General features: G+C 37.0%; 1 protein-coding gene across 1 annotated transcript; it reads left to right on the top strand.

Annotated features, from left to right (window-relative positions):
- The first annotated feature begins 8711 nt into the window (after positions 1-8711).
- Positions 8712-11443, top strand: LOC109000957 (3-ketoacyl-CoA synthase 15-like). Its single transcript, XM_018978032.2, has 3 exons — positions 8712-9245; positions 10061-10645; positions 10790-11443. The coding sequence occupies exons 1-3, from the start codon at positions 8853-8855 to the stop codon at positions 11333-11335; spliced, it is 1524 nt and encodes a 507-aa protein (XP_018833577.1). The 5' UTR covers positions 8712-8852; the 3' UTR covers positions 11336-11443.
- Positions 11444-12868: the final 1425 nt, after the last annotated feature.

Genomic DNA, 12868 nt, shown 5'->3' with positions numbered 1-12868 from the left:
TGGTCGGGGACCACCATGCTGGCAATAGAATAAGCCGGGGAGCTGGGTGTGCTCGAGCTAGTTCTCTCAGGGTGCTCGCATGGTGCACAATGTGCACGATGCGCTACTGCAGCGAGGATTGGTGGCGAGTAACGACGTTGTGGTCAAGAACCACCATGTCGGCAATAGAAGATCACAAGGAGTTAGATGGTGGTTGATGACTGGACATTTGCAACAATCTACAGTCGAGCAAGCTACCCGTGGTGTGCATTGGTGAGAATGGCAAGGGACTTTGGCTAGTAGCACCATGTGGGCGATGATCTCCTTACTGACGATAAAAACCTCCGATAGCTTGGGTGGTGGATGGTGGTGGTCTTGCTAACGCACGAATGTCGGGTTTTTGTGGACCTTTGGTAGTGTTTGTCCTCTGCCTGCACTGTACCCAATGTGAACTACTTTAGTGGTCGAGGACCACCTCACCGGCAATAAGGAGCTTTGACGGTGCAGGTGGTGGCTAGCGGTGACAGAGGTCGTCAGCTAGTTGTGTGGTGGTTGTTGATCCCTTGCTGGCTAGTGAGTTGTCGGCGGGTGGCGCTACCCATAGCATGTTGCCTGCCTCTATTTGCTGGATCCAGGTGTGCCATCGTGAAACAGAAAATGTCGGTAGGCCAATTCATGGCCACTGGCAGCCTCGACTATCCGTGGGTAGCTGATGGGTCGTTTCCTACATGCTTCTGGGTTGTTCGCGGCGAGACACCGACAGGGCAACTCCCATTGGCTTTGTCTCGGTGCTAGATCTGATGGCTGGGACTAGGACACATTGCATACAGGGGTGGTGGGCAGGGAACTCGCCATGCACGACAATCCTCCAAGGGGCTGAGTAGGTGTACATGCCACCGGGCCATGCACGAGCACATAACACGCATGGCATTCGTCGCCCAGTGCTTGGTGCATGTTCATAGTGCACATCCCATTTCGTGGGTCCCTCCATATATATATATATATATATATATATTCTAATAGTGACAAATTAAAATAATAGGTGCAAGGTTGAGGAACTTATCTGATATTTTCTGGGGAAGATCTCGTGAGTCGGAGAATATCATTTTCCCAATCCAAGTGTAGAAGATTAGTTGATCTCGTATGCGGTGCCAACTATTAATATCTTAATTTGTACAATAGACCAGAATGGAGGAAAAAATAATCCCCAGTTCACGATGCTGATTTCGGCTTCGATACGGTGCTCTTTGCCTTCATCTATATGATAAATAATAAATAAGCGAATAAAAATAAATAAATAGAGACACAGAAATATACGTGGTTCGGCATAATACCTATGTTCACAGGTTGTTTGGGGATAAAATTCACTATGATTGATAACTTTATAATCTCTCATGGCTCACTTATAGCTTAATACAATAGAGGAATTAAGTGGAGATCTTTTGGAGTCACTATATGTAGTGAATGTTGTACGTATGAAGCTTCTGTGGAGAGAGCTTGTCAGATTTGCAGAGGACCTGCTCCTTATATAGAGATCTATTTCCTTAGAATGATTGAGTCCAACACTTCTTGTGAAGTCTTTTCCTGTTAAAAATCTGGGTCTATTTCCTTTTAAGAGTTTGAGCCTCTTTCTTTTTAGGAGTCTGAGTCAACTTGTCTTATCTCTTCTTGATTTTTGGCCTTATCTTGAAGCTAAATTATAGGCTGCTGATTTGACCCTTACATATCACATTTTGAATTTTGAATTCGAGCTCCTAAACATCTACAGTTGAACTGACGGGACGTTCACCTTATCAGATGCCCAAACCCGAAATTCTATTTAGCCCTTTTGAATACAATAAGTGTTTCAAATTCACACATAAAATATAATAGATAATTCAATTTTTTCAACTATTAAAACAATAGTAATATTAAAAAATTATATTTTATTCAACTTTCATCTTTACTCATTTTATCTCAATTTATTATCCAAACCGGACCTTAAAAATAATTAATTAACTCATTCAGTAAGCTAACCCAAATACAAGAAATCAAATCAGGCAATGCTTTCAAATAACTTAGCATAATTATTACCAACTATGTTCAAATAAAAACTAGGGCAATAGATCAACCTCAGACAAATGAAAGCTCTTTCCAAGAACGTAAGGAGCACCTACACCCAAACAACAAATTACTACAAATAAGGCATCAACTATGTATTCGAGTCATCTGAGTAATCTATTTTTTTATTTTTTTTTGTTTTATTTTCAACCATTTTTTATATATCTTTAACATTTTTAAAAAAATAAAAAAAAAATACCAATTCACTAATAATCACTTCCTTAATCATTAAGTAAAAAATAAAATAAAAAATACAATTGGTCAAGATTATGGTCCATTTTATTTTATTTTAATTTATTGGTTCAAGAAGCATTTTCCATGGAGTTTTGGAAATGAGAGAGAGAAAATTGAATAAAAATATTATAAAGTTAAAATATTGTTAGAATATCATTTTCTACTATTATTCTTGTTTTGAGATTTGAAAAAATTAAATTATTTTTTGTATTTTGTTTGAAAGTTTGGGAAAGTTGTAATGATTAGGTAATCATTAGACAAAAAATTTAAAAATTAAAAATTAAAAAGTGTTTGTTCTTGAGTGCTTAGCAGTTGAGATCATCTCAACTCAACATCTAAATTAGCCCAACCTCATTTATATAGTCAGATAAGATGAGAAATTTGTAAATAATAGTGAGATGATTTGTGAATAGTAGTAAAATAATTTAAGTTATGATTTTTATTGAGTTTTGGAAAATGAGTGAGAAAAAGTTAATAAAAATATTATAAAATTAAAATATTATTGAAATATAATTTTTTAATATAATTTTTATTTTTGAATTTAGAAAAGTGTAACAACCAACAAGGATAATAGGAAAATTCCTTTACACGCCACTATTACATATAAGGGTTGAAGATGAAAGGGAATGTTTTGTATTAAGATTTTGCATAAATAAATACCTTTACACGCCACTATTCCATATAAGAAATGTGCATAACTAACTAGCAAAATTCTGACAGTTGGGGACCCCAACAGATCCAATTAGAAAATTACTACAATTAAAATACTAAGAAATAAACTGTAAATTGAGCTTCTAGAATTCCATCCTTCCACAGTTGCGTTGGCATGTTCTCTACCATGGATTAGATCCACAATCATGATTTCTTACTAAAAGACCTACTGACTTGCAGTTGCTCTAGTATTCTAATAGCCCTTGATCTCATCAATGGCCCACGACCCTTCACTCACTCAAACATAACTCGACACTCACTTACAGCTAGGGCAACCGACACTTCCCTTTTTCAACGTAATAGAGCCTCCATTGTCAAAACACCTTGCCCACAAGGTGTGGGAATGAATTTCTCAACTTGTGATAAGCCTCCCATGTCGCATCCTCATCTCCTTGCCCTTGCCAACACACCAGAACTTCAGTCAATAGTAAATTTCCCTTCTTTCGAACCCTCATTTCCAACACAAGTTTCGGTTCTTGTTATAAAATGTAGAGAGAGAGAGTCCACCAGTGGAATGGTGATGCTAGGACTCACCGATCTGCCTAGCTTCTTTTTCAACAATGAAACATGGAAGACGAGGTGTATTTTGGTGGAATCTGGGAGTTTAATCTTGTAAGCCATAGCCCCAATTCGATCACTAACTTCAAAGGGTCCTTAGAAGCGTAGTGAAAGCTTCACATTCCTCCTTTGGGCTACCGATTGTTGTCTATATGGTTGTAAGCATACATAAACCCAATCTCCAATGTTGAAAGTTCTTTCCTTTCTCCTCAAATCAGTGTATTTCTTCATCCTCTCTTGGCCTTTTTGCAAATTCTGTTTCAGCAATGGAAGGATATGCTCACGGTTTCTAAGTGTGGCGTCAACAGCTTCTACCTGAGAGGTACCTTCTGGTAACTTAATAGAGGGGGGTGGGAATAACCATAAAAGGCATTGGTGAAGGAATGGGTGGACGTATTGTACCACCATTCTGTCATAGAGATCCAAATCACCCAATCCTTAGGTCGATCCCCAACAAAACAACGTAGATAGTTCTCCAACATTTCGTTCACTGCTTCTGATTGGCCATCAGTTTGAGGGTGATAAGCAGAGCTGAAGGCCAACTACACTTCCTATTGTTTAAACAGTTCCTACCATAATTTCCTTGTAAAAGTCCTATCCCTGTATGAAATTATAGAACATGGCATTCCATGGAGCTTAAATATGTGTTTTATGAACTGTTGGGCTAGGGTCAGGGCAATATAAGTGTGGGTTAATGGACTAAAGTGGCTAAATTTGGTCAAACGATCAACTACCACCCATAGGCAATTGAAACCATGGGAGTTTGGCAATCCTTCAATAAAATTCATTGATATGCTTGACCAAGACCGTGGGGGTATGGCTAGTGGCTGGAGAAGCCCACCAGGAAGTTGGTTGTCAGGTTTCAGACACTGGCACGTGTCACAAATTCTGATAAATTCCTTCACCTATGCTCTGAGTTTGGGACAATAAAACTCCCTTTTAATTTGGTGAAGTGTCTTGTTGTAGCCTGAGTGGCCCCTAATAGGGCTACTGTGCAGTAATTGCAGCAACTTGAGCTTGAAAGGCATGTGGTCAACAGTAAACAGTCTGTGTTTGAAATACAATAACCCATCCTTCACTTTGTAATAAGGCCTTAATTCCCCTTGTCTCCATTTTTGTAACTACTCCTGGACCTCAGAGTTCGAAGAATAGAGCTGTTTAAGTTCCTTGACCAGTTCTAGAGTAAGGACAAAGATCATAGTGAGAGTTAGGCCTTCTCCCTCCTCAACTCTCATTGAGATTGCATCTGCCACTCTATTATTTTTGCCTTGTTTATATTCCACTAAAAAGTCATTGCCTAAAAGCTTGGACACTCACCTTTGTTGCATGGATGTTTTAACCTTTTGTTCAAGCAAATATTCCCGACTCTAATGGTCTGTCTTAGTAGTTAACCTTGCCCCCAATAAATAAGGCATCCACCTTCTTATTGCAAATACCAAGGCAAAAAGTTCTTTTTCGTAGGTTGACATAGCCAAGATCCTTCCCTTTAACGCCTGGCTATAATATGCTATAAGATGCCCCTTCTGTAACAACACTACCCCCACTGCTTTCCCAGAGGCATCATGCTTAATGCAAAAAGGTTATGAAAAATCAGGTAATGCTAAAACAGGGGGTACTGCTGCCTTTAAGTCCACAAAGCATTTTTAGCCTCCTGATTCCAATGGTACCCATCCTTTTTCAGTAAAACAGTCAAGGGGGAGGCAATGCCACCATACCCCTTGATAAATCTCCTATAGTATCCTGTGAGGCCTAGGAATCCCCTCAGGTCCTTTAATGAAGCTAGTCTTCGCCACTCCCCCATTGCCTTCAACTTTTGTGGGTTTGCCTTTACCCTTTGGCCAGAGATAAGGTGGCCCAAATACGCCACCTCTGAGCTCCCAAACTGACATTTAGCAACTTAGCAAACAGTTGGTGATGTCTCAAAGTCTCCAGTGCAATTTTGAGGTGTTGCAAATGATGCTCCTCATCTGTGCTATACACCAAAATGTAATAAAAAAAAACACCAAAATAATTTTTCGTATGGTTTGAAAATAGCATTCATTAGACTTTGAAACGTTGAGGGAGCATTGGTCAAGCCAAATGGCATGACTAGAAATTCATGCTGACCCTCATGGGTCTTGAATGCTGTCTTGGGATGTCATCTGGGTCTAATCTGATTTGGTGGTAACCAGATCTCATATCTAACTTTGAATAGATAGTAGCTCTTCCACAACAAGGATGGGGTACCTATCCTTCACTGTGGCACTGTTAAGGGCTCTGTAGTCCACATATAACCTCCAAGAGCAGTCTGCCTTCCTAACCAAGAGCACCGGGGCTGAATAAGGACTTTGGCTTGGTTGTATTACACATGAAGCCAACAACTCCTTAATGATTTTTTCAATTTCATCCTTTTGGAAAAAATGAGTATCTATATGGCCTGATAGACATTGGTTTTGTGCCTAGTTGCAGGATAATGGAATGATCATAGGTTCTATGTGGGGGAAGTGTTTTAGGTTAAAAAAAAAACATCCTGGAACAATTCCAGAAGATGCTGCAAGTTTGGGTTTAATTGTTGTTGGCTTGCTGTTAGATTGCCTTCCATGGCCTGCAATAGGATTCCCTTATTTTCATAGCTCTCACAATCAGGTAATCCTCTCACCTCTATTAATCTTGTGTTTACCAAGCCTGTCAATTCTATCTTCTGATCTGCCATGTTAAACTGCATTGTTAGTTTCTGGAAATTCCATACAATAGTGCCTAGAGTTTATAACCAAATCACCCCTAGAACCATATCACAACCAGCTAGCCCCAAAACATAAGCCTTTGTGATTAAAACATTCCTCTAAACACAAAAGGTTACCTCTCCACTTTACCTTCACTTCTCACCAATTCTCCATTTGTCATCCTCACCTGCATCTTTGATGCCTCATTTAAAGTCAGCTTGGTTTTCTGCAAAATCTTAGAATATAAAAAGTCATGTGTGCTCCCTGTGTCGATCAAGGCCACTATTCCACAGTTTCCAATTACAGCCCTAACCCTCATGGTTCGAGAGTTGGTAGACCCCAAAATTGCATGTAAGGAAATCTCAAGATTTTCCTTAAGGTCTTCTAAATCCACCACCAACTCTTCCTGCCATTTTTCCCATTTTCTAAGCTTTGGCCAAATTTAGAAGATTATGTTGCCTCAATACTATCATAAATTTGCTCTATTAGATACTCTATTAGATACAACCTTGGCTTCTGGCACTCATGGACTGGTCCCCGTTTAGCCTTGCAATAGCCGCAGAGGCCCTTGGCATGCCTATCTTTCATCTGGGTTTGACTTATTTTTTGGACTGGTAAAAGATTTTTTGTTGGGCTTTTTGGTAGGTCAAAGGGTTTATTTGGTTGTTTAAGTAAGTCTAGTTCTGGTCAATACATAGGGATCCACTTTTTGGGTCTTTTAGAGAGGGTGGCATGTTCTTCTTGAATCTTAGCTAAGCTGTAGGCAGTGATTAGATTGGGGGGATTAAACATTCTTACCAGCAATCGAATTTCATCCTTAATACCGCTAAGAAAACAACTCAATTTGTATATATCCGACAAATGTCGTAGTCTATTAGACAAATTTTCAAATTGAGTCTTATAATCTTCCACAAACCCAATTTGTTTGAGGCTCGTGAGGGCTTCCATGGGGTCATCATAACAATTTGGCCCAAATCTAATGAGAAGGGCCCTGACAAAAGAGTCTCAATCCACCAACACACCTGACTCATCTAGGTCCTGAAACCATGTAGGGGTCTTGCCCTCCATTTAAAAATAGACAAGTCGCAACCTATGTTGAGGCAAAGTATTAGGGAAGTTAAAAAAAAATTGTTATACCTTATAGAGCCAACCATTCAAGTCTTCTCCATTGAAAACTAGAAAATCCAATCTAACTGGACGAGTTTGCACCTCTCCCATATTCACCAAAGCTTGTCCTGGGTTGCCGTGTGGACTAGATGATGATTCCTGTTGCTATTAATAATTGTTTCTTTTATGCAATTTCATCGTGAGAGTGGACATCTGCTGAGCTACAGACTCCACTTGCGTTTCAAGGATATCATCTCAGTCTCCACTGTGCGAAACTGAGAATGCATCTCGGTCTTCAGTGGCTTGAATTAGTTCTCTGTGGATTTTTTTAAGGAGTTGTAACTTTCCTGTAGTTGTGTGAATCTAGTCCCCTTAGCCATTGTTGCTTAGAGGAACATTGGCTCTGGATACCAAAAGTAACAACCAACATGGATAATAGGGAAATTCTCACTTCGAGGGAGAGACCTCCAAAAAAAAGGCTGAAGATGAAAGATAATTTTTTGTATTAAGATTCTACATAAAGAAATCCCTGTACACACCACTATTCCATATAAGGAATGTACGTAACTAACTAGCGAAATTCTGACAGTCGGGGACCCCAACAAATCCAATTAGAAAATTACTACAATTTAAATACTAAGAAATAAACTGTAAATTGAGTTTCTAGAATTACATCCTTCCGGCATGTTCTCTACCAAGGATTAGATCAATGGTCATGATTCCTTGCTAAAACATCTACTGGCTTGCAGTTGCTCTAGCATTCTAAGAGCCCTTGATCTCATCAACGGCCCACAACCCTTCACTCACTCAAACATAACTCGACACCCACTTCTAGTTAGGGCAGTTGACACTTCTCTTTTTCAACTTAACAAAAAGTTGAATTATTTTTTATGTTTTATACGGAAGTTTAAAAAAGTTGTAATGCTTAATTAGATGAAAAGTATGAAAGAAAAATTGAAAAGTATTTATGTTTGAGTAGCATTTAAATGTTGAGATGAATCATGAGATAGGATAAGACCAACTATGAATCTAAACGGGGCCTAAGTGTTTGAGTTTTAGTAATGCTTGAAAATAAAATGAAATGAGATGAGATAAAATAAAATGAGATGATTTGAGATAATTACTATCCAAATGAGGTCTAAATATTGCCACGAGCATAACGCACAAGTTTTTTCTGGTGCTGCAAACCCGCTGCTTTTATGGGTTCATGCACGCAGAGCCTGCTTTCTGTTACTACCATTATTTTAGATCCTTATTGACGGAACACCTAATTAGCTTGAAATTTCTATATATATATATAAAGTAAAATATATATAATATATGTTATATATCAATTGCGACAAGCCCCCACTCAGCCGCCCCCCCCCCGGCGTTTGCTTTAATTTAGCTTACACTGATTTGGATTACTCTTACCGGGTCGTTTTCATAGCGTAAAATTGATTATTTAATTCCATAATCATAATGGCAGGAGAGCAGCAGCAATTTTCAGCCGAAAATTTGAATCGGGGCGTTGAGGAATTGGTGCCCAATGCTGGGTCTTTTTATTTCTCCGTGAAGGTCGGGCATAGGTTGCCCCATTTTCTTAATTCGGTTAACCTGAAATATGTGAAGCTCGGTTATAGTTATCTCCTTAGTCATCGCTTTTATGTCTTGGTTGTACCAGCTCTCATAGTGATGTTCGGTGTCGAGTTAAAAAAGCTCACATGGGAAGATTTCTGTCAAAGACGCAATCAAACAGATGCTCTCTTTATAGTTGGATTGTTGGGTTTAGCTCTATATATTTATCTCGACTTGACACCGCGGTCCATTTATTTAGTTGATTTTGCTTGTTATCGCCCACCAGATGAGCTTAAGGTGACCTACTTTGTTTTCCTTTAGTAAGCAATTTGTTATCTTCTAAAGCATTCTAGAATAGTGTCTTATCAGCATACGCAACATCTAAGTTTGAAAATTTATTTAATACATATAGGTACAAACATACGTAAACAACACACACATTGTACATATATATATATATATATATATATATATATATTAAAGATCATTCAAAAGAGAGACAGTAATACGTACGTAATATGCACATGATTTTTGTTTACTTTGTAGTTACTTTGGGCGAGTAATATCTCGATGTTATTTTTTATCTACAATTCTTAATAATTTTATTTTAGTTAAGAAAAATTATTAAATACTTTCAGAATACGAATTTCGAATAGTACTGTAGTACTCGATTCTATCTTATCATGATAAGATCGTGCTATATTAATTAAAGTTTGTGCTTACATAAAAAATTTTAATTACATACATATTATATTATAATAGGATGGAATATCAAAGTATCACGCATCCATACGTATTTCGAAAATATTTAATAATTATTTGCTGCCAATGCTATCATTTCTTAGTGTGTATATATATATCTATTTTGTGAGGATGGTTGCAAATGAAAATACCATTTATCGATCATAGAAGAAATTTCGCGACAACATATTATTCCCTGTGGAAAGTGATATATATATATATATATATATATATATGCTGTGACGAATTGAAACTCGTATCAAATTTATTTCAAAGGAAATAAGGAGTATATTTCTACGATATAAATTACTGCATTGTGGTCTTCTAGCTATACATGATGGTGTGATATTATACCTACCGTACTTGCACAGATCTCGAAGGAGGAGTTCATTGAGTTAGCAAGAAAATCTGGCAACTTCAGTGATTCCGCGATTGGATTTAAGCAACGAATTCTCAAGAATTCAGGTATAGGTGACGAGACCTACATGCCCCGAGCAGTTTTCCGCCCTGGTTACAAATTAACACTGAAGGATGCTCGAGAAGAAGCAGCGACCGTCATGTACGGTGCGATAAATGACCTTCTGGCAGCCACCAAAATCAGGCCACTGAGCATAAGAATTCTAGTTGTGAATTGTGGAGTCCTAAATACCACTCCATCGCTGTCAGCTATGGTAATAAACTATTTTAAGCTTAAGCACAATATTCACAGCTTTAACCTTGGTGGCATGGGTTGTGCTGCTGGAATTATAGCCATTGATCTAGCTACAGATCTTTTACGTGCGTATCCGGGCTCATATGCTTTAGTAGTGAGCACAGAAGCCGTGACCTACTCGTGGTACAACGGTCAAGAGTTTGACATGCTCCTTCCAAATTGCTTCTTTCGAATGGGGGCTGCAGCCATGTTGCTATCAAGCTCCCGCCTTGACAGATGGCGCTCCAAGTACGAACTCGAGCAGGTGAAATGCACAACTACTTTTTGTGACATTTTCCTATACGGGATCTACGTAACATCGATCATGTATTAATTTATAAAATATTTTCTGGCTTATATCATATTAACATGGTAAATGTTCGTACGTTGCATTTATGCATCCATTCAGCTGGTTCGAACTCACAAAGCCATGGACGATAAGAGCTTCAAAAGCATACGCATGAGGGAAGATGCAGAAGGCAGGCAAGGTATCTCGGTGAGCAAAGACGTGATTGAGGTGGGAGGCCAAGCGCTGAAGGCAAACATCTCCACTCTTGGCTCGCTAGTCCTACCCGTTTGTGAGCAAGTGCGTTTCTTCACCAATTTGCTCTTTCAGAAGAAGAAAGTCAAGCCTTGCGTTCCTGACTGCAAACTTGCTTTACAGCATGTCTGCATATTGGCAACAAGCAAGAAGGTGTTGGACGAGATACAAAAAAACTTGGAGCTCACAGATGAGTACATGGAGGCGTCCAGGACAACCTTGGAGCGGTTCGGGAACACTTCCAGTAGCAGTGTTTGGTATGAATTGGCATACTTGGAGGCAAAATCTAGGATCAAGAGCGACGATCGAATCTGGCAAATCGCTTTCGGGTCGGGATTCAAGTGTAATAGCATTGTTTGGAAGGCTCTTAGGAATATTGGGAAGCCCAAGCAGAGTCCGTGGGTTGAGGATTAATTAATTAATTCTAACCGCCGGTAGGTGAAGAAAGAAAAGGATGTATAAGACCATTCTTATTGGCTTGATCAAAATTGAAGAATGTCTAAAATTTAAATAATTTGTATTAAAAAGACTCCACATTAAATTGGATATCTCTAAAATAATTTAGATTTCTACTACAGTGACTGGTCAAATATGAAGAATCAAAATTAATTCACCAAACATTAAAATGTTAATTTCTCACTTCAAGCAAACAAATTAAATTAATTAGAATATAATTAACATTTAACATTTAGAATATAATTATTATTAACATTTAATAATATTTTTTTAATATTAATTTAATTAAAATATAATTATTATTAACATTTAATAACACTTTTTTTAATATTAATTTAATTAGAATATAATTATTATTAACATTTAATAAAAATTTTTTGATATTAATTTAATTAAAATATAATTATTATTAACATTTAATAAAACTTTTTTTAATAATAATTTAATTAGAATATAATTATTATTAACATTTAATAATACTTTTTTTAATATTAATTTAACTAGAATATAATTATTATTAACATTTAATTGATAGAACTATAAAATGTGATAAAAATAAATTTAATTAATTAATTATTAAAATAATAATATTTTAGTATTATATAGAATATAAATAGCTAATCTAATGTGGAGATTAAATTTAAATGGAATAGGCAAATGTAAAAAAATATGATATTGACTAAATTTTAAAGATGCATTTGCCCAAACCAATAAGAATGCTCTAAGATGTTGATTATATTATTGTACCGCGTAGTTATTTGAAGTAAGTTTAGTAACAGTGTTTAACTAATTAATCTGCAGCCTTTGATAGGCATATCTTAATTTCTTGATTGGGCTTGAGTCTTCGACAAAGTCTTTTCAAAAATCCATCACGCAAATTAAAGCAAGCCAAAGTAAAAATAGTCTAATTTTTTTTGTTGATATATTTTGTTTGTAAAAAACTATTAGTTTGTTCTTCTATGTTTTAATTTGTCATGTTTTAGAAATAGTTTTGGTTTTTCTTAAAAAGTATTGGTTTTGGGATTAACACTACAACAAATATGGGTTTTTCCCACGAATTTTTTTTCCAAGATACACGATATGACAAATAGTAGGCTGATGACATAAAAATTGTTCGTGGAAAAAAAGACAAGCCTTTTGCTATGAGATAATGTTGGCGAGTAAAACTTTGTGAGAAAACAATCTTTTTCCAAGAAATAAACACTTTTTGCGGCGACTAAAATCGTAGCAAATAAACTTACCAAAAATATCCACCTTTCGTGGGTTATTAGTTCTTGCCACAAGGTTATCAATTTTTTACGGCGACATTTTCTCGCCGCAAATAGTCTTAACCAGATTTAAATTGCTCTCGTGGGTAATGAGTTTTTGTGATGACATTATTTTTTTTTTTGGCGACGATTTTTATTTTAGTATTCTTAGTATTTGTGTGTAAGAAGTATGCAAATGCAAACTCCATTCTTCCCCCCCCCCCACAACCCGGATGTCTCTCTC

The sequence above is a fragment of the Juglans regia genome, chromosome 8 (assembly GCF_001411555.2).
Source record: "Juglans regia cultivar Chandler chromosome 8, Walnut 2.0, whole genome shotgun sequence".
NCBI classification, from domain to species: Eukaryota; Viridiplantae; Streptophyta; class Magnoliopsida; order Fagales; family Juglandaceae; genus Juglans; species Juglans regia.
This window is presented reverse-complemented; position numbering and strand designations above follow the sequence as displayed.

Excerpts from the sequence above, each read along its gene's own strand:
- LOC109000957 (XM_018978032.2), top strand. The coding sequence starts at position 8,853 with ATGGCAGGAGAGCAGCAGCAATTTTCAGCCGAAAATTTGAATCGGGGC. Across the intron at positions 9,246-10,060 it reads GCCCACCAGATGAGCTTAAG|ATCTCGAAGGAGGAGTTCAT; the intron begins GTGACCTACTTT and ends GTACTTGCACAG. Across the intron at positions 10,646-10,789 it reads CCAAGTACGAACTCGAGCAG|CTGGTTCGAACTCACAAAGC; the intron begins GTGAAATGCACA and ends GCATCCATTCAG.